We start from the raw sequence: 24,991 nt of genomic DNA on the forward strand, positions 1-24,991 counted from the left end.
TGCTTTTGAATTATGGTGCTGGAGGAGACTCTTGAGAGTCCCATGGACTGCAAGAAGATCAAACCTATCCATTCTTAAGGAAATCAGCCCTGAGTGCTCCCTGGAAGGACGGATCGTGAAGCTGAGGCTCCAATACTTTGGCCACCTCATGAGAAGAGAATAATCCTTGGAAAAGACCCTGATGTTGGGAAAGATTGAGGGCACTAGGAGAAGGGGACGACAGAGGACAAGATGGTTGGACAGTGTTCTCGAAGCTACGAACATGAGTTTGACCAAACTGCGGGAGGCAGTGCAAGACAGGAGTGCCTGGCGTGCTATGGTCCATGGGGTCACGAAGAGTCGGACACGACTAAACGACTAAACAACAACACCGTACATGTGAAACACTTTAATCGTTAAGGTAGCCAAATTTTAAATTCTTAAACTTTCAGTTTAAGAGCTGGAATGAGTTGTTGAGAGGATTTGCAGCAATAAAGGCTTCTGCTTCACTGCTACCAGTCCCTTAATTCAGTGTTTCTCAACCTTTTTTGGGCCAAGGCACACTTGTTCCATGAAAAAGATCACGAGGCACACCACCATTAAAAAAGTTAAAAAATTTAATTCTGTGCCGCCCTATATTGACTATATAATTATGACTGTAAGAAACACTTGCCAATTGCTGTGTTGGTTGCAATCTCCTGTAATAAGGCTTCACAAGCCGCTGATTTCTCTGCCAGCACAATCCTTTGCTCAGCAAGTTTCAGGTTGAGCTCATCCAGCCAGCTTCTTTAAGTTTGTCTAAAACCACCCTCCCGTGGTGGTGGCTGTTGAGAGCTGCGCTCGCTCCGCGTCGTGACCCGGCCGGCTTCCTTTCCGGCGGGCCAGTGTTGCTTATTGGCGGCCGCCAGGCACGTGACAATGCAAATCGCCCTTCTCGTCGCCGCACGTCGCGGCACACCAGCCAGCGTCTCAGCGGTTGAGAAACGCTGCCTTAATTTACCCATCTCTCCTGCCTGATAGAGCAAGAAAAACTCTCTCTTTGGCTGACAAAAAGGCCTGTTTGAGTAGCAGAGCAGAAGTCTGAATCTCTGCGTTAGCATCCAGCAACATTAGCCCTTGTCCCCTTTTCTTGTTTGCTGCATTTGATTCTACTCCTCTGGTAATTACCATGGTAACTCTGTGCATCTGTTTCAGTTGACTGCTGCCAGGAGCCTCATGTACCATCTCTTTAATACTGGCCCTATGGGATACTTGGAACAAGTGCAGAATGTTCCTGCAGCAATTCAGATACCGTAGTTTTAACACATAGCTACTACTGTTGAAAAAGCCTGAAGTATATAGCAGCAGGGGCACTTTAAAGTGGAGTAAACTGGAAGCATAGTGCTCATGTGAATGCAGACTTCAGCATAGGGCTATGCAGAGAACTTTGTGCCTGCCATTCTCACAACCCTAATTAGTTCCAAATAAGTTCTACATTTTAATGGCTTTTAGAGGGTCTCCTTGGAAAGCAAAATTAATTTTCAATCAGTTAATGGTAAACAGTTTCTTATGCTTCTGTTTAATTCTTTGCATAAAACTGCTACTTCTTGGAGGCAGGGAGGGGGAAATGTTGTCCACATTATCTGCCACACTAGGTGGTATTGCCCTCCACCTGCATGCTTTGACCCCAAGCGACAAGCCTAGCTGATCTACTGCCCACAGCTGCTCCCTGGATCTGGTCTTCTTCCTATTACTATTGGCAGATTTATGGTCTGTCGAGGCCCCATGTACAACTCTTTTTGGGGGGGCCAGTTTCCTAACACTACCTAAATGTAACTATGTTAAAATTAGGGTAACAATCATGTTTCAAATTAGATAATAATAATGTTTCTGTCTTTGCGTTGTGCTTGCTCTGTGAAAAAACAATTTGGGAACAATGCCTGCTGTGAGCCAAGGAGGAGGAGGAGGAGGACAGTGATAATAAGAATCCAAAACCTTTGTAACAATCAATAAAAATCTGATAATAACTATAACCTCCTTTCTGCCATGCGGCCAAACAACATGGGCACAAATCCAGGAGAAGGTGCTAATACTGATGATGCTTCTACACTGGTCTCCCTTCCTCTCCTTCCAGATGTGTGGTACAAAGGAAGCAGGGTTTAACAGTGAAGGAGCGATGAGGGCAGCAACGCAAAAGGGGAGCGAGAAGCAGAGAGACGGAAATGTCCGTTGAGAGAAAAGACTGGGCTCTAACTCCGGGGTGCTGAGGAAAGAACCAACAGCGGGAGAGGAAACGGGCTTTATCCCCTCGCGCCGCTCCTCCCAGAGTCTTCTCAAGAAACCACACTGCAAGGAGCATCACGTCATCCTTTCTGCTCACTGCGCCTGCGCAGCATTGCGGTCCTCGCTTCTATTCCTCCTTCTCTCCCGCCTCCCCCCCCTGGAAACATCTGGGAAGAGAGGAGCTGAGGGGGGGGGAGCGCCCTGTTATGTGTGTTCCCTCGCCCGAGTGTCAGGCCTTGCTACCCACAATGCCATGCGGCCCTGGCCGCTCCGTCATGGAGGCAGCAGCAGGGGCCCCTGAAGCAGCCGCGTCCGCCGCAACTGGGCGGCCAGGAGCCTCGGCGATAGCGCCCCGAAACGCTCCCTCTTGCTGCTTCTGGGCGGCTTGATCCGTCCCGCCTCGCTGGGGGGGGGGGCGTCCAGCATGAGCGGCGACGGAGGTAGCAGCGGTGGTGGTGGTGGTGGCGGCAGCGGCTCATCTTCGTCTGCTCCTGGCCGCTTCGCCGACTACTTCGTGATCTGCGGGCTGGACACCGAGACTGGTCTGGAGCCGGACGAGCTCTCGGGTGAGTCAGACGGCCGCTCCGCCAGCCTTCCTCCGAGAGCCCGAGGGCTGCTCTACCGCCCGGCGTCGACGTGCTCTGCCCTGAAGGGAGGGAGGCGGCGGAGGGGAGAGTGAATTAGCCCAGTCGGGGCATCACCATCATTTTATTTAGGCCGGAAGGGGGACGCTTTTGACAGCGGCTTCACTTCAGCCCCTGCCTGACGCGGGTGAGGGGCGACCCAGTTTGGGGTGAGGGGTTGGCGTCGGTCCCTTTAGAGAAGCGGCTTCTGCTGAGGCAGGAGGCAAGAGGGACTGGATGTCGTCTCCCCTCCTTGCCAGCTCAGGAGGAGCTGCTGTGCCTGGGCTACTTGGCAGCAGCGGCGGGTGGAAGCAGCCACTGCTTTGTTTTGGCAGCAACAGGACCCTCATTCTCTCCCCTCCTCCTCCTCTTCCTCCTCCCTCCTCCCCTTCTCTCTGCTCCCAGAGCACTTGGCCTTCATAATAAGGAGATGTTGCATCTTGCTGTCGCTGTGGGATGCAAAAGCAGTTTTAAGGGTCATGTGGCAGCGGTTGCCACAGCAGTGGCATTAATTTCGCTGCGGGGAGGTGAAATCTAGTGCACTTTATTTTTGTGTGTGTTTACACTGTTGTTCCTTTAACCTCTTCCTGAAATACTGCCCTGACTTCAGATTAACATCCTTCTGTCCACTTATTCCTGACAGTGGAAACTGGTACTGTATTTTTTTTTAATCCTGCAAAATAAATAATCATTTAAAAGATGTGGTAGGACGCAAAGGGCTGCTCATGGAGATGGAAGAGGAGGAAAAAGGAAGACACTCGGCCACAAGATGAAACCATTGGTAGCAGCAATTTAGGAACCTTATTTGCAAGTCTAGAACTCTTGCCTTTCATAGTCTTTTGGCACAACTTAATAATTTCCCCATTCAAAACCTATATAACTAGTAATTGTTGTTTAGTCATTTAGTTGTGTCTGACTCTTCGTGACCCCATGGACCAGAGCACACCAGGCACCCCTGTCTTCCACTGCCTCCTACAGTTGGATCAAACTCATGTTGGTAGCTTTGAGAACGCTGTCCAACCGTCTCGTCCTCTGTCGTCCCCTTCTCCTTGTGCCCTCAATCTTTCCCAGAATCAGGGTCTTTTCCAGGGAGTCTTCTCATGAGGTGGCCAAAGTATTGGAGCCTCAGCTTCAGGATCTGCCCTTCCAGTGAGCACTCAGGGCTGATTTCCTTAAGAATGGATAGGTTTGATCTTCTTGCAGTCCATGGGACTCTTGAGAGTCCCATAACTGGTCTTCATGCATATAAGAGATGTTGGTGGCTCCGTGGTCTAAATCACTGAGCCTCTTGGGTTTGCTGATCAGAAGGTTGGCGGTTCGAATCCGTGTGACGGGGTGAGCTCCTGTTGCTCTGTCCCAGCTTCTGCCAATGTAGCAGTTTGAAAGCACGCCAGTGTAAGTAGATAAATAGGCAAGGGCGTACCCACCACGGGGCAAGTTAGGGCAGCTGCCCTACTCTAGAAGCCAGCTGCCCCCCCCTCAGGCAAGGCCAAGCACGGCGGGGAACCAGGGAGCGCGGCGCGGTGGGCGGGAACGCCGAACTCGTGCTCCGCTGGGCTGGGCTGGGCTGGGCTCTGTCGAACTCCCGAACTCCCGCCCGCCGCGCCGCGCTCTCTGGTTCCCCGCCGTGCTTGGCCTTGCCTGAGGGCGCGGCGGGGAACCAGAGAGCGCGGCGCGGCGGGCGGGAACGCCAAACTCTCGCGCTCCGCTGGGCTGGGCTCTGTCTCCGCCCACCAGCCCTGCTTCTAGGGAGGGGCACAGCCCAGCGGAGCGCGAGTTCACCGTTCCCGCCCGTCGCGCCACGCTCTCCCTCCAGCTCCCCGTCACACCCTCAGGCAAAGCCATGCACGGCGGGGAACCAGGGAGCGCGGCAGGGGGGCCTTCCTGCCCTGGCGAACTCCTGCCTTGCTGCCCCCTTTCCTGGTGCAGCGGCGGCTGCACTATTGCCGGCGCCTCCCCAGCTTTCCTCTCTGTGACAAAGGCGCCCGCCTTTGGCCAGGGTCTTTTCGATTGGGCCATCACGAGGCAGCGGGAGGAGCTTGGCTCCGTCATCTGCCCGCATGCAAAACCGTGCAGGGGTCGGCAGTTGCTGAGAACAGGGTCGCAAGGAGAGAGGGGCGTCTGCGCGGTTCCAGATCTCTCTTTTTCTCTCTCTCTCTCAATCTCTCTCTCAATCTCCCAGCTGGAGGGAGGTCGCGCCACGGTGCGCTCTGTTGGGCTGTGCTCCGCCTCTGCCCATCAGCCCGGGGCCTCTGACTGCACTTTCCCCGCCCACTTTGTGGCCCCTCCCCTTCCGTGCCTTGGCCCCTCCCCTTGCCCCCCCTAGTTTTGATCCTGGGTACGCCCATGTAAATAGGTACTATTGCAGCATGATGGTAAACAGCATTTAAGTGTGCTTTGGCTTCCATCATGGTGTCTCATTGCGCCAGAAGTGGTTTTGTCATGCTGGCCACATGACTCAGAAAGCTGCCTGTGGACAAACACTGGCTCCCTTGGCCTGAAGCTAGATGGGTGCCGCACCCCATAGTTGCCTTTGACTGGACTTAACCATCCGGGGTCCTTTACCTTTACATACATATAAGTAATTATGTGGCTCTAGTCCAAGAATGTTTATGCCACAATAACAGTGTAACCCACTCTATGCATGCTTTTGTGCAGCAAAAGGTAGTATGCATAGAATTGCAGCCATTAATTTTTAAGGAACCCCAAGATTATTCATTCAATACATAGAATGATTATCTGCTGGTTGTATCTTGCGTTGGTTTTTGCCTGTGCCCATGTCTATGCATTTCTTAATCTTGTAAAAATAATTAGATTACCTTTTATGTGCTGTTGCTTACTCTTACCAGATCAGTTCTAGATTCAGGTAGGTAGCCGTGTTGGTCTGATGCAGTCGTATTTAAAGTCCAGTAACATTTTAGAGGCCAACTAAGTTTGTCCTTGGTATCAGCTTTTGTGTGCATGCACACTTCTTCAGATACACTGAAACAGAAGTCACCAGACCCTTAGCACTATACTGTATATAAGCGTCTGGTGACTTCTGTGTCAGTGTATCTGAAGAAGTGTGCATGCACACGAAAGCTTATACCAATAACAAACTTAGTTGGTCTCCAAGGTGCTACTGGACATTATATATATATATATATATATATTACCAGATCAGTGTTAACTTTTTCTGTTTTGGCACTGGTAGTAGATTGGTACATATAAACTGCTGTACAGACCTTAGCATCTACAGTACTTTAATAAGGTACATGTAATTCCTTGGAGGATTAAATTTACTGCATAATTTGGTCTGTAAAACAAATGGTTGAAAATGAAGAATATTTGCATGATTGGGAGTTCTGTTTATGTTTACTGCCTTGTTGTTTTTCCATATTGCCTCATAGATTTTGAGGCATAGATTTCATATAAAATGGTGATGAAGTATTTTGTACTAAGCTTTCCATACAGTGTGCTACTTAGTGTGAACAAAGCTATGGAAATACTAATCTCTGGATCTGGAATAAAGTCTGGTGTGATCTTGTGTTAAGTGATATATAACATTCCAGTCTAGTATGCAGACTTATATGTCAGGAGAGTCCATGTATCCCCATATCCAATTTTTCCTTGTTATCCTGATCTGTTTCCCCAAAACGCCCCCATGCAATTGCTTTGGAAGCAGGTCCACCCAGAGGGTTATGGAATCTGAAGCAGGCGTGATGCTTGGGGCCCTGCTGCTACCCTTTAAAAGGGCTTATGAACCTGTGTGCAACACTGGCTGGAGCACATTTGAGAATTATTAATTCAGCTGCTCCTTACCTTGGAAACAAGCAGACTTTCTGCACTTGTTCCTGTGGCATGTACAGCTGGGCATTGACTTTGAGACACGTTAGTAAGGCAAAATGACCCTAATAGTTGACAAGTGAAAAATTTATTATATTTACACTACAAAGTTAAGACTCAAAAGACAAAATGAGAAGTACAAAGTCAGGGATAATTTCTGCCTTTAGAAGCATGCAAGGGGAATGGAAGCCTCTTGGAGTAAACGAATGAATAGAGACCCCGCTGTGTAAAAATGAGTCAGGGTGGAATAAAGCATTGTTATTTATTAGATGACAAGAATTAAGCCAGATGACAAAAGTGATGTAGTCTGGTGAAGCCACTATATTTTAAGAAGAAAATTTCAAAGAGTAAGTTTAGGGTGAACTTCAAGTCCAAATAAATTAGGTGAGGTGGTTTCCATCTTGTTTTGTGCTTTTTGCAAACTATAATTGTGTTGTGTGTTGTGTATTAAAGCAGTTTCAACAGTTTTCATACCTTAGTCCTTAGATTTAAAATTGACACAGCTCCTACTGCAATTCCTCTGAGATCTGCAGTTTGAATTTTGCAGACTTTTAAATTTTTGGTGTTTCCTGAAATATATCTTTACTGGAGTAAAAAGGGATATTGTATGTAGGCTTTCCTTTGCTGAATGCATTTTTAGCTATAAAGGCATCTTTGTTCTACTGAAACAATTTGTCTAATAAGTGGCAATTGTTCAAATAAAGCACTGATACTACAATGCAGAGAGGCGGAGGGAAGGAAATTCCTAAATCCAGGCAGGATTCCTAAATAAAAGCTATTCTTAAAAACACTAACAGTAATTTGCTGCAAGCTGCAGTTTTTTCCAGGGTTAAGGTTGCCTTGAACACAATATCTCTGGTTTCATAGGATGGCATTCAACTACTTTTACTCAGAGTAGATCCATTAATTTAGTTAATATGACTAAATTAAGTCCATTAATTTTAATGGATCTGTTCTGAGTAAAAAAAAAAGAACACTACTCATAGTAACTAAAATTCACTATGGGAAACTGATGGTTGTTGCTTGAACACTTAGCAAGGTTACAGACAAATTTATTCTCATAAATAAATGTGTTGCCTTCTAGGGTTTATTCAATAATATAACTTACAAATGGTAGTTGTATATTATAACAGTTTTAGTATATGTGATTTTATTATTATAAACTTTAAAGTGATATCAGTTACAGTAAACCAATGGTGGGTAACTTGTGAGCTTTGGCCCAATTTCAGACAACCTCTGTAAGTGATCAGTTGAGACCTTCTGCAAGAGTGAACTGTCATTCATGGGAGGAGAATTTGTAATAAGGCAGAACATTGAGAACTTTTCTGGGGAGAGAGCATCCAAACCAAAATATTGCCCTTGCTGTACCCACTTGTGAGGAGCTAAATGGGTGGTGATGGGAGAGAAGGGGCTTGTGTCCTACCTCCCACTGTGCCAACTAACTTGCAGCTATTTGGTGGCCTCTTTCTTGCTGCCTTGGGCTGTAGGGGAAGAGGTCAGGTTTAGGTATGGACAAAGGCAGGCAGAGTACGTCAATACCAGTGGGTGTGAGACAGAAAGAAGGGTGGAGGAGGCAGTAACTGCTCACTCACCTGCTCCTGTTGGCACAGATTGGCCTCTTGTCACTCCACCCTGAGCAATGTTCGAAACTCCCATTGTTCTAGGTGCATTTTGCAACAGGGAATTTCATTAGCACACACAGTTTTTGAGCTCTGGGCGCAGTACTGTGCCTAAGATTTCAGATCAAAACTGCCGAGTGGAAGGAAAGGAGGACCTTTACTGCCTCCCTACTTCCAGTTACTGTCTGAAGACTGGAGAAGAGACCCTCTTAAGAATATTAGGGGGGTGGGCAGGGGAAGGACTAGACCATGTGAAAAATGAATGCAGTTCATTAATTTTCAGCTTTGTATTCTTATTATTAAAAAATTGCACCTAGACATTCTGTTGTTGCTAGGTTTAAGGTACCATTTAGCTCCTAGCTTTCATATCTCAGTTTCTAACACTAACCTGAAGTGAAGCAGAGACACCATGGATATCTTTTCAAGTGAAAATTTATCAGGTGGCCTCTTTCCTCTCCATGCTGCCCACTGAGTGAACCAGCACGTCAGAGGCACCATAGATGCCTTTCCTGGGTAGATCATTTGTTTTCTCTCCACCCTTCCTGAGTGAAATGGCACAGCCACAGAAACTATGTGGGCCTTTCCCCACCTCCACTTGTCAATGATGTGGTGTCCTATTGGCCTTTACTCCATGTCTGGGAATGGACTCTACTCTTTAAGCAAGTCCTTTTTGTTATTTTTCTTGTTCTGTGCTTGAGCTGTCTCTACAATTAAAATTCCAGGCTCCTGCCTGGGTAACTCCCTCTCACACACCTTCAGTTTCATATAAACTTAAGAACAGCCTGCTGGATCATGGCAATGTTCCCAGGGCCGTCTCGAGCAGGTTGGGCGCCCTGGCGCTGAGGCACGGAGATCGCTCCGGAGCCCCCGCCCTCGCAGCATGCAGCATGGCTTCCGCGCGGCTTTGCCGCGCAGTGCCCCCCCGCCAGCCCGGCGCCCTGGCACCCCGCGCCACCGGGAGTGCACCTAGAGCTGGGCCTGAATGTTCCATCCATTCTAGCATCCAGTTCTCACCATGGCCAGCCAAATACTCATGAGAAACTATAACAGGACCTCAGTGCAGCAACATTCTATCACTTGTCAATCTCAGCAACTGATATTTGGAGGCTAATTGCCTCTGACAAAACTTGATGTCTCCTACTCCAGTGTCTTCCCATTGCTGTATACTGTAATAGCTTTGTCAACGTCTTTATCAACAATAGTATGTCAACTTCTTATATACACTTATTTCTGATATAGTCTTAAAGGACTGTATGATTTACTTCTAAGCAAACATGTATAGCATTGTACTGTTGATTTCCACAGCATTTTAATTATTTAATTTATTGTTTCCCCCCTCCTTTTATTTGTTATTATTATTTATATTATATTTTAAAGTTTTCTTGTTCTATAAGCCTGAACGTTTTTTGGCAAGGGAAGCTAGAAATAATTAAATAAAATTGGATTGTGATAATAATAATAATAATAATAATAATAATAATAATGCTGCACTGGATTATGGAGAAAGCTAGAGAGTTCCAGAAAAACATCTACTTCTGCTTCATTGACTATGCAAAAGCCTTTGACTGTGTCGACCACAGCAAACTATGGCAAGTTCTTAAAGAAATGGGAGTGCTTGATCACCTCATCTGTGTCCTGAGAAATCTCTATGTGGGACTAGAAGCTACAGTTAGAACTGGATATGGAACAACTGATTGGTTCAAAATTGGGAAAGGAGTACGACAAGGTTGTATATTGTCTCCCTGTTTATTTAACTTATATGCAGAATTCATCATGCGAAAGGCTGGACTAGATGAATCCCAAGCCGGAATTAAGATTGCCAGAAGAAATATCAACAACCTTAGATATGCAGATGACACAACCTTGATGGCAGAAAGCGAGGAGGAATTAAAGAACCTTTTAATGAGGGTGAAAGAGGAGAGTGCAAAATATGGTCTGAAGCTCAACATCAAAAAAACCAAGATCATGGCCACTGGTCCCATCACTTCCTGGCAAATAGAGTGAGAGATTTTACTTTCTTGGGCTCCTTGATCACTGCAGATGGTGACAGCAGTCACGAAATTAAAAGACATCTGCTTCTTGGGAGAAAAGCAATGACAAACCTAGACAGCATTTTAAAAAGCAGAGACATCACCTTGCCTACAAAGGTCCGTATAGTTAAAGCTATGGTTTTCCCAGTAGTGATGTATGGAAGTGAGAGCTGGACCATAAAGAAGGCTGATCACCGAAGAATGGATGCTTTTGAATTATGGTGCTGGAGGAGACTCTTGAGAGTCCCATGGACTGCAAGAAGATCAAACCTATCCATTCTGAAGGAAATCAGCCCTGAGTGCTCACTGGAAGGGCAGATCGTGAAACTGAGACTCCAATACTTTGGCCACCTCATGAGAAGAGAAGACTCCCTGGAAAAGACCCTGATGTTGGGAAAGATGGAGGGCACAAGGAGAAGGGGACAACAGAGGACGAGATGGTTGGACAGTGTTCTCGAAGCTATCAACATGAGTCTGACCAAACTGCGGGAGGCAGTGGAAGACAGGAGTGCCTGGCGTGCTCTGGTCCATGGGGTCACGAAGAGTCGGACATGACTAAACGACTAAACAACAACAATAACAATATGTCTGACTGGATTGTCCCAGCTACTCTGGGCGGCTTCCAACAAATTAATAATAATAATAATAATAATAATTTATATGGCCCCATCTGACTGGGTTGTCCCAGCTACTCTGGGCGGCTTCCAACAAATTAAAAACATTAAGCACAGTAAAACATTTAAAACATTAAACATTTAAAACATTAAAAAGTCAGAACCTTGGGTAGAGAAAAGTCTGAGCTCCCTTCTTTTTCCCTATCCCTGATGGCCTCCAAAAGGACTATTTTTTTTCAAAAGCATCTGTTGGGTTTTCAGTAGATACTTGCATGTAATGATGAACAAAGATGCTTCAACATGGATGTTTTATATCTATATCCAAACTTGACTGTGCGGCTGCACCTCACCAACGTCTCCACACAAAACCTTCCAGGATTGCCAGTGTGAATATTGGGGCGGGAGAAGCATAGCTGCAGACTTCAGTGAGCTAACTCCTGTTTTCTGTGTTGTATGTGAGTAGACCACTAATGGGAGCAGTTATTTCCAAAGGCCAGTTAGCTGCAGTACATATGCACTAAATTAAACGGATCCTAGTTCATTCCCAAATTATGTAAATTGCACATAGAGTTCTTAGTGACTAAACTTATTCATTGACTGGTATTAAAATTGATGGAGAAGCCATTATGTAATGTGAAATGGCTTTTATTTCATAAATTCTGCAGCAACATGGCAAGAATTTGAGGTTGAGGTTTGCAATGCATAGCTGCCAAGTTTTCCCTTTTCTCACGAGGAAGCCTATTCAGCATAAGGGAATTTCCCTTTAAAAAAGGGATAACTTGGCAGCTATGTTGCAATGGCACTTGTGAAATCCTCTGTACATGTTGCTGCCCTATATCACCCAGTTTTCTTTCTCCCCCCGAAGAAGCTTATGCTGTTTGCCATGTTGCAGAATACCAAAGAGCTCTTTTGTTTCTTTGGGAGCTGAGCAGACGTGCTGTGGTAGCTGATATTGCAGTGAAGAATGGAGTAGCTGATGCAAGTAAGAGCAGCTGTGAAGCTTCTTTGGAGTCTGCAGGCTGATATGATAGGCTGCTTTATGGCTGATGTTGTGATACCATGTTTTTGTATTTGGCTATATATTTTACAACCCTGAGTAGGAGAACATGATTTATAAAACCTGAGTAAACAAGTCACTCCTTTGTTTATCTAAGCAGCCTTTAAAAGTCTGTCTCTTAGCTTTACAATGTGTGTCTGCAAAACCCAAAATTGACAGCAGTAATTGACTCTGCTCAATTCAATATTGAGACAAATATTTAGATCTTGGTAAACTTCAGAAATGTCTCAATGTGTTTAAATATTATGTTATCTAATTCCACAAATGAACAATTAACTTTTAAAACTTCAGCTGTATGCATAATATTAAACTTTACCTGGTTACATATTGTGTTATTAGCTAAATAGTAACTCATTTTGTATTTAAATATTGTGAATCGCCCTGTAATCTTCAGCTCAAGGGTGGGTATACAAATTTCATAACAAACAAACAAACAAATATTTCCCCAGACCACTCATCAGATTTGAAAGTCTATGAAAATGTTCTAGTTATAGGTAGGTGGCCGTGTTGGTCTGCCGTAGTCAAAACAAAATAAAAAAACCCCTTCCAGTAGCACCTTGGAGACCAACTAAGTTTGTCATTGGTATGAGCTTTTGTGTGCATGCACACTTCTTCAGATACACAAGAAGTGTGCATGCACATAAAAGCTCATACCAATGACAAACTTAGTTGGTCTCTAAGGTGCTACTGGAAGGAATTTTTTTTATTATGAAAATGTTGTTTTTTATGCTAGTACCTTAGGACACCCAATCTTGCCTGCAAGGGTTTGTGTGGAAAAAATAATTCATATAATGCAACATTGTCAGGAATATTAATCTAACTGTACATGTTAAATTGATTATTCTGCTCAGATTTGAGGTTGTCAAACAGACTGTAGCGACTAGCAGGGGAGTGTGGGTGGGGTCATGTTGCATCTTCTCAATGCCATATGTTGATGTCAGTTACCAAGAGAGGGAGAGACAAGGAAGTGGGGAACTCGATGTGGGTGCAATGGCAGGAGCATCAGATTGTTCTACCACTGCACCCTTGCTGCAATCCTCACTGCCTTGTGGCTCCCCTTTTTGGTAACTGTTAGTGACACATGGTACAGGTATGCCAGGTCAGCAACACTGTTTTCCCCCATGGGCCACTACTACAGGTAGATAGTGTTATTTCCTCTTCTGTTTAAAACTGTTGTGCTTTGTTCCACAAATAGGCCACAGTTATTTGCAAAGTTGTCATTTAGGGTCAGTTGCTTCCTTTACAAGATATATGGCTTCTTGGTAATACTTTGCATTATTTTGGGCTTTACATATTATAAATTGAATTTTTAAAAATTAGATAGGATATTGGCCTAAAAACATGAATTGTATTAGTCTCCCTACATTTGAAGTAATTTGGTTCTTTTATTATTATTATTATTCATGAACTTAATCAAATTGCCAAAATTTATTGCTTTATCCTCAGGCATAAATCATAAAATGGGAGAAACTGCCCAATAGAGTCCAGATTATGGTGTATATTTAACTGCCCTGTGCTGCCTTAGGAAATTGAATGTTGCTAGAATTCAGCCTCTTACCACTTAATAAGAGATGAAAGCTAGACTGGGGTACTGCACTACTAAACATTTTAACAGTATACAAACCCTCTGGACTGCATGCACAAGTCATATGAAATGAAGGGGAAGGGGAAGGACTGAGAATACTGAGGATGCGATAGAAAAAGTTACAGGAGGGAAGTGTAGAAAAGATGATGAGGCTATGGTGGTCAAGACAAAACCCCACAATGGAAGATACAAGAGTTTGGTGTGTTTTTTTACACATTCAGAAGTGGGTAGAGTCTTCATTGCAGTAAGTGAAAAGTAAATAATTTGAACTTGTGGAATAAATTAGTCACAATTTGATGCACAGGTATGACAGGTATGTGGAACCTGTGGCCCTCCAGACTCCAGCTCTTATTCTTGTTGTTGTTATAATAATTATATCCCACCTTTCCTCCAAGGAACTCAATGTGGCATACATGGTTCTCCCGTTCTCCATTTTATCCACACAACAACACTGGCCAATTGCCATGAATAGTCTTATCCAGATATTCAGCTGAATATTTGAGGGCAAAGACTATGTAGGGAGTGTGGGTTGCTGTCCCCACTCGTTTCCTTCTGAACCTTTGCACATTTAGTGTGCAGGACTGGTGGCATAAGTGGGACTGCACTAGCTTCCCAACACTGCACATTGCAGCCAGTTACCAAGAGGGAAACTGCCACTGCACCTGTTCCTGTACCAAGCTCCCTGCTGCCTTATCCCTCCCCTTCCCTGTAACCAACAGAGATGTGCAGCATTGGGAAACCAGGTCAGCAATGTAGCCCTATCTCTGGTGCCACTCCATTCACTACTGGATTCTGCATGTGACTGAGCACTTAGAATCCCCCTTCTGACTTTTAGCAAATGCATGAAGGCTGGGTGTAGAGGCAGTCAAGGCATACATAGGGACATTAGGAGCAGCATGGTCCACACACCCTTTAAGAGCAGGGGCTCATGCATTTGACTGAATATCTGAATAGGGTTATTAGAGGCTAATAAAGTTACACACAGACTAATGCTGTGTTAAATTTTTGGAAAAGTCTCTTGGGTGTTTTCATCAAGCTTGTAAGACTCATGAATGTCATCATAGATGGGTGGCAGTACCGGTAGTAGGTTATTTTTAGGTGTACTTTACCCTCCCCTCTAGCGTCAGACCACTTCGCAGTTTGCTCCACCTTCCCACCCTACACTCTTGTCTTCCATGTGCAGTTACCCCCCTCTCTGCCCAGCAGTGAAGAGTCCTCAAGATGGTATTGTATGTCCAGAACATCTAGTTTGATACCTTGTTCAGGATAACCCCATTCTACAGGAACCAAAGAAGCTGTCATTAGTAGCAGAGCAAGGTGCAAGCATAAAGAAGTAGAGCAGGGCTTCCTGTTATTTCTCTCTTGGCTGCCTGCCTAAAACAGGAAAAGTTGTAACTTGCTAATATCAAGGTCACTAACAAATTAGTTTGTCTTGTTAATTGGTATCATATCATTCAGTAATGGGGTTAAGAAGTAATTGGTCACTCTTGAAGCTTGTTGTGTGTGGGAGAGAAGAATGTTTTTGATAGGCAGAAATTGCATAAATATTGCTGATCAGGTTGCCAGTATTTATAATGTGTGTTGGGAAACCCAAGCTTGGCTTTTTAGTTCAATGTTGCTAACAGTTTGATTTTGAAAACAAGACTTAATCAGCTAGTATACTGAAAGACTAACTTGGATCAATATTTGTCTGCTTTACAGATAGCTTAATACAGAAACAATTAGATGACAGAAGGTTGGATGATATATTTCTTTTTATTGCTATTTTACGTAGATTAAATTTATTGGGAGTCAGTGGATGGATAAAGATCATGCTTATTTAAGGTCATTGTTGTTTGAGCTAGCAACTTTTATTGCATCTTCATGTGTTTATACCTGCATTCTCCTAAATGTGTGCTGTTAGTGCATTAGTGAGCAAAAGGGGAAATTGATACATTTCCTCTCAAATAGTCCTTCAGGCATTGTTCTAACTAGCTGGACTTGAGCCTTTGTCTGCAATCCCAAATCTAACACAAGTTAGATGAAAGAGTAAGTTTACCATGGCCAAACATATTTTTTGGCTCTCTGAACGCTTCTGTCACCTTTATTATCTGACCTTTTTATTTTATTTAGTTGAAGTAGATTGCTATTATGGTGTAAGTTTAAAATTGGATATTAAACAATGTACTAATAAAACTCAATTCTCCGGGTGTGTGTAGTTAATACAGTAGTATCTATATGCAAGAGGGAGGTATTGACAGGCTTAGGGGAGCCCTAAGGTTTGCAGACCTACAAAAAAGATAGGTGAGTGTGATTTCCATGGGTTCCTTACAAGGTAAATAATTTGGCTGGTCTGCTGAGTCCAAACTTCCCTTAATTGTCCTTGCAGCACCTGCTGCCACCAGATGCTTACCATGGGATGTCAGCTACATGCTGCTGTTCTTGATTGTGAATATCACACAATATTGATCCCCACCCTCCTGCACAATGATACTGTTATTGTCTAGTAAAAACAGGGTTACCAGGAAAAATATACAAAGTGGCCACCACACACACACACACACACACACACACACACACACACACACACACATGTTCTTTCTCTGGCATTTCATATATACATAGCCACACATACACCTCTTTCTCACAGACCACATATCCATGCATACATCTCCCTCACTTTCTGCTCAGGTGTATCTCTCTCTATGACACCCATAGATACAGAGTTTTATCCAATACATTATGTGCACAGTTCCAGTTGCACAGTGCGACATGAATTTCCTCCCCTTCTGCTAAAGGTAAAGGTAAAGGGACCCCTGACTATTAGGTCCAGTCGTGACCGACTCTGGGGTTGCATGCTCATCTCGCATTATTGGCTGAGGGAGCCGAGCCGGCGTATAGCTTCCAGGTCATGTGGCCAGCATGACAAAGCCGCTTCTGGCAAACCAGAGCAGCACACGGAAACGCCGTTTACCTTCCCACTGTAGCGGTTCCTATTTATCTACTTGCATTTTGACATGCTTTTGAACTGCTAGGTTGGCAGGAGCTGGGACCAAGCAACGGGAGCTCACCCTGTCACAGGGATTCGAACCGCCGACCTTCTGATCAGCAAGCCCTAGGCTCAGTGGTTTAACCACAGCGCCACACATCCCGAAAATCTGCAGAGGGTCTTACAGTGCTCTGGAGATAATTTTGAGGCTGCAAAGGGGGCTGAAGGAGATTTGAGAGGAAGTTCCATTGCACACATTGTCCATTGTGATAGTGGAGCTGCAGTGCTGGATGCAACCTGTAGAGCCCCTTTATTGGGTGAAGCAAGTGCCCACTACTAGCACTTATGGCTGGCAGGCAACAAACAAGCAAACAAGATTCCTGTTACTTCTCCCCTCCTTAAAAAAGAATAATTAAAAACCAAGTTAGCTCAATGCAATAGGGCAGGCTCTTCTAGGAACTGCTCTGCATTATTCTGTTATTCTTCCCACCCCCAATAGCTGGCACTGGATTGGTAATGTTGGATCAATCCATCAACTTCTGATGGATGATTTAGAAGGATTGGGTGTGGCAACACTTTCGCTGCGCATGTGTGCCAGTATCATACTCAGCAGTGTTACATCTCAAAACAGCTCCTTCCTTGGAAGTGTCTTTGGGGTTGGAAGTACACACAGTAGGCAATAAACACTCATGGACGCCATAAAGATTCAGTAAAGTGTAGAAGTTTACTTGATAGGCATAAAAGCATATTGATATACAGTACAGTGGTACCTCATGTTGCGAACAGGATCCGTTCCAGCTGCCCGTTCACAACATGAAAAGGCCGCAACATGAAGCACTGCATCTGCACATGCGCGTGATGCAATGCAGGACTTCTGTGCATGCGCAAAGCGCGATTTAGCACTACTGCGCATGCGCACAGGTGATGGGCACGCCGAACCCAGAAGTAACCTGTTCTGGGACCAGCGTGTCCGTAACCTGAAAAGACGCAACATGAAGTGGACGTATCCTGAGGTATGACTGTATACAGACATTCACCACTGCCATGGTCATGGCATGCTTAGAGTCCAACAAGAGTCCAAGACTCTCTCTCTGTTTCTCTCACCACAAGACACAAGCAAGAGACTCACAACAAGATACACAGAACTATTGTTGTCAGTACTTCTTGTAACACTGTGCATGGCTAAAGAACAGTTCCCACAGAAAATGACCTTGCATAGACAAAACAATCTCAGCCTTCTGCTGTTTCTTGAAACTTTTTCTCTGTTCTTCTGTGTTTCTGGAACAAATTATTCTCTCTCACACAGAGAGAATATCCAACAGGTAAGCCCAGCATTATTCCTATATGTGAGCTACCTGGTGTGCCTAGTTGAGGCTGCAGGATGGAATGTAACGTATTTCATCCTTCTTTCAGGAATTTTTGTGGTGTGCAGGGGGTTACACATTTAATCTCTAAACCTTTTACTTTTCCAAACATTTTATAAAGTAGACCTCTCTGTGCGTGTTCTGTGTTGTCATGAATCTCAAGTCCAATGTTGACAACATTTTTTGTAGAATGAGTGTGCCCTAAAGAGTAAACACTAAAGTATAATCTGGAATCATTTTCCATTGATGAGTAGAACACAGTGAAATCAGCTTCTTTTGCCATTTAATTACTGTACTATGTATTTGAGAATAAATGAAGTATTGAAATGGCTCCCCCCATCTCATTTTGCAGGTGGTGATGAAAGCTTTGCGTTTATTTGAATCATGTTAATTCATGTAATTTTGGCTTATTGTTATAGCAGCTGTCACCCTCTACATGCTCATTTTCCTATTCATTTGATGAAGGTTTATTTTTGGAGTAAAAAAAAAACCCTTCTTTATTTAGAAAGCATTTATATCTGTATGAAGTATAGTGAGAGAAGTACTACCATTAAAAGCTATTAGGCCATTGCTCATAGTCCTCAGGTTTATTAAATACTCTGTAGTAAACTACTTGATTAAGATTCTCAAATGGCATTTGTGGCTGCTATTAGTTTTGAATTTGAAATGTTCATTGCACAGCAGTATACCTTTTTGATTACCAGATGCTGGAAGCAACCAAGGATTGCTCAAAACAATATAGAAGTTTTGAGCATGGGTGAGGAATCCTTTCCAGACCAAGGGCTGTGTTTTCTTCTGGACAACCTTCTGAGGGCCATGCCAGTGTTGGGCAAGGTCAGATGAAAAAGTGGATGAGGCAGCAAATGTAAAGTGTACCTTTGTACAATAGGCTAGTTTCTACACTCTCACACCACTCTCTGTCTTTCATCCAAGGAAGCAAGAGGCTTTCAATTCAGGGAAGCATTCTAGCCAGGTAAAAGTACTTGGAGTGTAAAGCAGAGCCAATGAGGGGGATTGCATTGGCGAGAGACGATGTCACCTTGGTAGAGTTCAGAGGCCCGGAGGGGCGTGGAAGTAGAGAATGTGAGCTTTAATAGGCTTGTGGTATGATGTAGCATAGCAATTTTGACCATTTTGTTTGACCTTTAGCACAGTAAAATTCTTGGTGTTCAGAGCATTAGTAGTATACATGCAAGTTATTCATCTTTTGACTTACATTATTTTTGCATGGAATGGCCACTTTTAAAAGGAGCCTCCTCTTGAATTCTATAATTATTTAATGAATTTAATGAAAGTTGTCCATTTGTCACCTGAATACAAAGCATAGTTACACCAAAATAATTAACATAGCAATACTGTATGTTCTTTGAGGTTCTTTTTTTTTTGGCAGGGTATTCATATGTCTCCAGTAGAAAGAAGCATAGTTTACTCAATATTAAACTACATTTGCCTAAGGCAGCAATCCTATACATTCTCATGCGGGGGTGGGGTGGGAAGTCCCATTGAACTCAATGGGGCTTTTTCTGAGTACCAGTGCATAGGACTGTGTTGTGGAATCACTGGTAGTCTCTCATTCCTTTAGGTTTTTGGGCAGACACTTTAGCCATTTGGCCTAGGAATAAACCTTATCAACATTCCTGTTGCTTTAAATATCTTTATTTGTTGTTGTTAGTGTTGCCTTATTGCTTAGAAGCTCACATGGCTATTCACCATGCTTCTATTTCACGTCTATTGTTCATTATACATTACATTCTTATGGTCACTTTGAGCCTAGCCTAGCAAGGCCAGTGTAGCCATGATAATAGCTCCACTGCAGTTTCTAATGCTAAAACTGCATATTTATCCGCTTGAGTGCACATCCATGTGAATTAGCCAGGATCCTGATTTGAGAAGAGTGCCTTATCTGTAGAATGGGGAAAGCTCTACCAAGAAGATGATCCCACAAGAAGCTGTCACATGTCTTTTCTTGTTTGAAATTATACTTTGAGCACAAAACCATCACAGTTCATCCAAAAACAGTACAGGTATATCCATATCAACTAACCAATTCCAATTCCTGTTTCTCTTAAAGGAACTATTCGAACCTGTTCCTTTTACTAAATATGAATGTTTCTTTAGGTGACTGACCTTGATGTTTCTCATTTGCTGCTCAGAGGTCTGTTGCTATCCAGTTTGAAAAGGGATTTTTAATGTAACACTTCTTTGATATCCTGAATGCATTTGGAAAATATGGAGATAGACCTGTTGAGTGAAATTATTTTTGAAGGAGATTTATAGTTCTAATAAGAGTTAACACTTACTCAATCATAATACAGTGTTCTTTTTATTTGTTATATAGCATTATGCCAGTATATACAGGCCTCTAAAGCCCAAGATGGTGGTAGCCGTTTCATTTCAAGTTCAGCAGAAGGTAAAACAAAAACACAGGGGGAAATGATCAAAACTTTGATTCATATGGATATTTCTCTTCTAGTATTTCTGTCCCTTGACCATTTTGTGCCTTCTAGCTTTCCCTTCTCAGCTGATTTCTCTAACAGATTATGGATTCTAGGTATAAATACATAACAAAGCTATTAACATTGATCTTGTATGTACTAAATTTTGCTTAACTTTAGCATCTGTTACCTATGTGTGCGTTTCCTGGATTACTTTTAAAATGGGGTTTGGTTTTGGTAAACAAATAAACATGCTCATGATAAACTTTTGAAATAAATGAAGCAAATAAAATAGTTTGGGCTGTACCTATTTAAGAAAAGGCACACATAGCTAATTGTATGTAAGATGCTACCAATATTATAACCTCATTTTGCTTACTTTCTTGCTAACCACTACTTTCCATTTCCTGTTTCTCTTAAAGGAACTATTCGAACCTGTTTCTTTTACTACTCAGTGTGCTTTCTGGCATTACACACACACAAAAAACTCCTGGAGTGAAACTATTTTGATTCTCGTATTCATTTTTCAGGTGAAAACTTTGAACAAACTCCATTAAGACGCACATTCAAGTCCAAAGTTCTTGCTCGTTATCCAGAAAATGTTGAATGGAATCCTTTTGATCAGGATGCAGTGGGAATGGTTGGTTCTTAATTTTCATTGTTGCACTTGCACTAATGGTCTGGTGCTATAAAATTCATATTTGTATGTTCGACCAGGATGCATACATTTATGTAGATTAGCATCAGGCCAAAGTATGAAGACTTAACTAAGAGCAACTTTTATTCCAACTTCAGCATAGCCTAGAATAGCCATTCTCAGTACGGAGCCTATCAGGTGTTATTCAGTTCCAGCTCCTATGAGCTCCAGCTAGCATGGCCAATGAATAGGGATGATGGGGTTGGAGTCCAACAACATCACGACAACACTAGGCTTGGGAAGACTGACCTACAGTGTGGCTGATTGGGAGACACACACATGCACATGAATTCACAGAGAGATTAAGAAGGGACAGGAAATGGACTACTTAAAGTTACTTATAAACATATATCACATAGGCATATTGTTTCCTAAACCTATATCATGAAGGTATATTGTTTCCTGTCCTCTTACCCATGATGTCTACCTCTATATGTTCTTTTGGCCCTCTCTCCTACTGTCCTAGCTCCCGCTACAGACATGATAACAGAGGCAATCTGAGAGTGAAAAAAAGATGTTAATTAAAACAGAGTACAGTGTAGGTGCAGCAACAGATAAAAAGCTAACCCAAACAGAGCTTCTACAAACAGGGTGGAGGAGTTAACTGAGCTAGGAGCAAAGCCAGAATTCCAAAGTCCAAGATTCAGGGCACGGTGTTCAAAACCATACAAGAGCAGCAAAGTTGTCCCAACCCAAGTGCCCCCAACCCAAGCTTTGTAGCCAACATGCATTACTTGCGAGAATTAGTCTTTTGAGAATGTATAGACTGCAGGCGCACACATTGTTGGAGTGGGAGTGTCTGTTCCCATTGGTGGATCCATTCTTTGGCCTTGAAAGACAATACTGTACTAAACTCTCCACCTTGGAATTCTGTTCAGCCACCCCAGGCTGCAACTCTGAGGTTTTCCCAGCCTCCAACAGTGTGCTCTCACAGGGAGGGAAGTAGCAGCTGGGACTCTTGCTCCAGCTTCCCCTCTCTAGTCCTCCTCATTTGCCTCTTCATCTTCCTCTAGAGTTTGCTCTCCCAGGTTTGTGCCTGAAGGGGCTGAGTAACTCATGACACCTACCCAAGTAAATATATTTCAATAAGATAGGTGCAGAGGAGATACCGTAGCTTAGCTACCACAGTGTCATAAGCACCACTGTCAGTATGGCAACCCAATAGTAGCTGGCCTCTAAGCAGCTCACAAAAAATTAAAATGCAATACAAAATAAAAGCAGCATAAAAACACAAGTATTTTTAATTGTGTGTTTTCATCTAATAAAATACCTGGATGAATAAAAATAAACATTTACATTTCTTCATTTCTCCCACAGCTATGTATGCCTAAGGGTCTGTCTTTTAAGACACAAGCTGATGCCAGAGAACCTCAGTTCCATTCTTTTATCATTACCCGTGAAGATGGCTCTCGGACATTTGGGTTTTCTCTCACATTTTATGAGGAAGTTACCAGCAAACAAATCTGTAGCGCAATGCAGACATTATATCACATGCACAATGCGGAATATGATATTCTTCATACTCCACCTACCAGTGACAAAGATATCTGTAGCACCATAGAAGACTGTAATGGCACCTCTGTAACAAAGCTACAACGATTTAACTCCTATGATATTAGCAGAGACACTCTTTATGTCTCTAAGTGCATTTGTCTGATAACCCCAATGTCTTTCATGAAGGCGTGTAGGAAAGTGCTTGAGCAACTTCATCAAGCTGTAACTTCACCTCAACCACCACCATTACCTTTGGAAAGCTTTATCTACAATATACTCTATGAAGTTCCCCTACCACCAGCAGGGAGATCACTAAAATTTTCAGGAGTTTATGGACCAATTATCTGCCAGAGGCCAAGCACCAGTGAATTGCCATTATTTGACTTTCCAGCTAAAGAAGTTTTTGAGTTACTTGGAGTAGAGAATATGGTTCAGCTCTTCACCTGTGCTCTTTTGGAATTTCAGATATTGCTTTATTCACAGCGTAAGTATAGCTTTTTATATTATAAATGATGGTCAATGTGGTAAAAATACAACTGTTCCTGGTGCATTGGATCCACAGTAAAGTACACATAGCAGGGCTGGCAGAAGCTGACTTTCTTACTCCTGCTCCCCAGGGCAGGTCTCCCTGCCCTTCAAAATGCTTCACTGAGGATTGGAAAGCACTGCTGAATGGGAGCAGGCTATAGCATAGGACCTTAGACAATATGGGGTGTCCCTAAAAACCAAGGGGAGGCACCTTCCATGGGTGGAGCTCCACATGGATGTTGTCTCTGTCCAGTTTTTCAATAAGGATTCAGTAAGGGTTGGGCTTGCCAACCGAATCCAATTCCCCGCCCCTGGCTTAGGGATATAGTCTGAGTATACCTTGGTGACCATTAAAATTATGAAATAAAAAAATCTGTTGATCTTGTAAAATGGGCCTGCATTTCATTGATGATGATGATGATTTATATGTCATCCATCTGACTGGGTTACCACAGCCACTCCGGGCTGCTTCCAACAAATTAAAACATCAAACACAGTAAAAAGTTCACAAGTCCCCTACTGGAGTAGGTAGTTAGTGCAAATGAGTTTAAGGTGGTGAGGTCGGTTAGATAAAGCATAGTCAGGATTAAAGTTGGATGTCATTGGTAAGGCTGCTAATGAGATAAGTGAGGATGCTAATGATATCTCAGAATAAGGCTCATACTGAATTCACATTTATATAAAATCCATTAATTTCTAGCAGAATGCTTTGTTCTAAATTTTGACTGTCTTAAAAAAACCCACCCTTATCTGTATAATTGGTGATATGTGTGCTTGACTATATCTGTATAATCGGTGATAAAAGCTGCCCTAAAGCTTAAAATGATATTGTCTCTCTTCAGACCTGTAGAAACCTTTATACTAATGAAAGTTATACTGTGCTTGCAGGATCTTTTCTAGCTAGATAAAACTATTTTCTGCATCAGTACCAAGTAACTGAAAAAGTAATTAAATAAATGCTTACTGTGCAATCCTGTGGTTGTTTAATTGAAGCAAGTTCCATTGAATGCAGTGAAACTTGCTTCCAGGTATGTGGGTATAAGATTGCAGCTTTAGTGACAAATATCTATAAAATAATAAAGTGTCGTTGGGCTGGTTCCAGAGACCCCATGATTAAAGTTGCCACCACAGGCGCATAATGGCTGTCACAGGTGAAGGGAGGGCAACAAGAATGACGCAGGAAACTGGTATTGGATTGAATTATGCCACAACTTATTGATTACAGGAAAGAGTAGATTTGGCTAAGGCATTGGGTATGTATTCTGCATCAGGCAGCTTGCCTGCTACCTGATAGGAACCAGGTGGGGTCAAACCTGTGCTGGCGAGTCACTCCAACATTGATCAGATGCCACAATCCTGCATAGGCCACCACTGGGAGTGTTTTATGGACCCATTGGCCCCACAATGGACCCATGGACAGAGTCACCCCTCCTGGACCCCTCTATGGGGTACCTCTGAGACTAAGGATGCAGCCCAATGCCTTATCTGCCAAAGTTGTGACGGTTGCTATAAGGTAAGTGAAAACCTACAAGCTTGCCAATTTGCTAGCAGGAGAAAATTTCTCCCTGGCCCCAAATATGGGGACTGAATAAACCATAGCAAGGTCCATAGCAAAGCAATGTGCCTGTTCCCCCCGCCCCCCGGCCGGCCGGACCCTTTAAGACTGGGTGGGTGGGTGGAAAAATCCCACAACAATCCTCCAAGAGGGCGGCCAACATCTGGCCACTCCCTTAAATAGGCTAGGGGCGGGCTGCTCGCAGCCCTCAAGCCCCAGCCTCTGATTGGGCACTGCCCATCCTTACCTGGGATCCTGACATGGCCAGAGGTGGGCAGTGCCAGCAATCTCCTTCCCTGGCCGCACTGGAAGATGGCAGCTTCCCTGAACCCACCATGGCCATGCCATGCGGCAAT

At 43.6% G+C, this 24,991-nt stretch overlaps 1 protein-coding gene across 3 annotated transcripts in view; it reads left to right on the top strand.

The window, feature by feature from the left end:
* Positions 1–2,408: 2,408 nt before the first annotated feature.
* The window catches only part of DENND5A (DENN domain containing 5A), a 67,609-nt gene continuing 45,026 nt past the window's right edge, over positions 2,409–24,991 (top strand). For 2 of the 3 annotated variants that reach the window (XM_060275753.1, XM_060275748.1), the window contains exons 1-4: positions 2,409–2,807; positions 20,265–20,336; positions 20,892–21,001; positions 22,376–23,036. In XM_060275753.1, the coding sequence (XP_060131736.1) occupies positions 2,666–2,807; positions 20,265–20,336; positions 20,892–21,001; positions 22,376–23,036 (985 nt within the window). In that variant the 5' untranslated portion in view covers positions 2,409–2,665. The remainder of the gene's footprint in view (positions 2,808–20,264; positions 20,337–20,891; positions 21,002–22,375; positions 23,037–24,991) is intronic. The other variant, XM_060275752.1, reaches the window with a different exon arrangement.

Source organism: Zootoca vivipara, chromosome 1 (assembly GCF_963506605.1).
Source record: "Zootoca vivipara chromosome 1, rZooViv1.1, whole genome shotgun sequence".
In the NCBI taxonomy this organism is placed as follows: domain Eukaryota; kingdom Metazoa; phylum Chordata; class Lepidosauria; order Squamata; family Lacertidae; genus Zootoca; species Zootoca vivipara.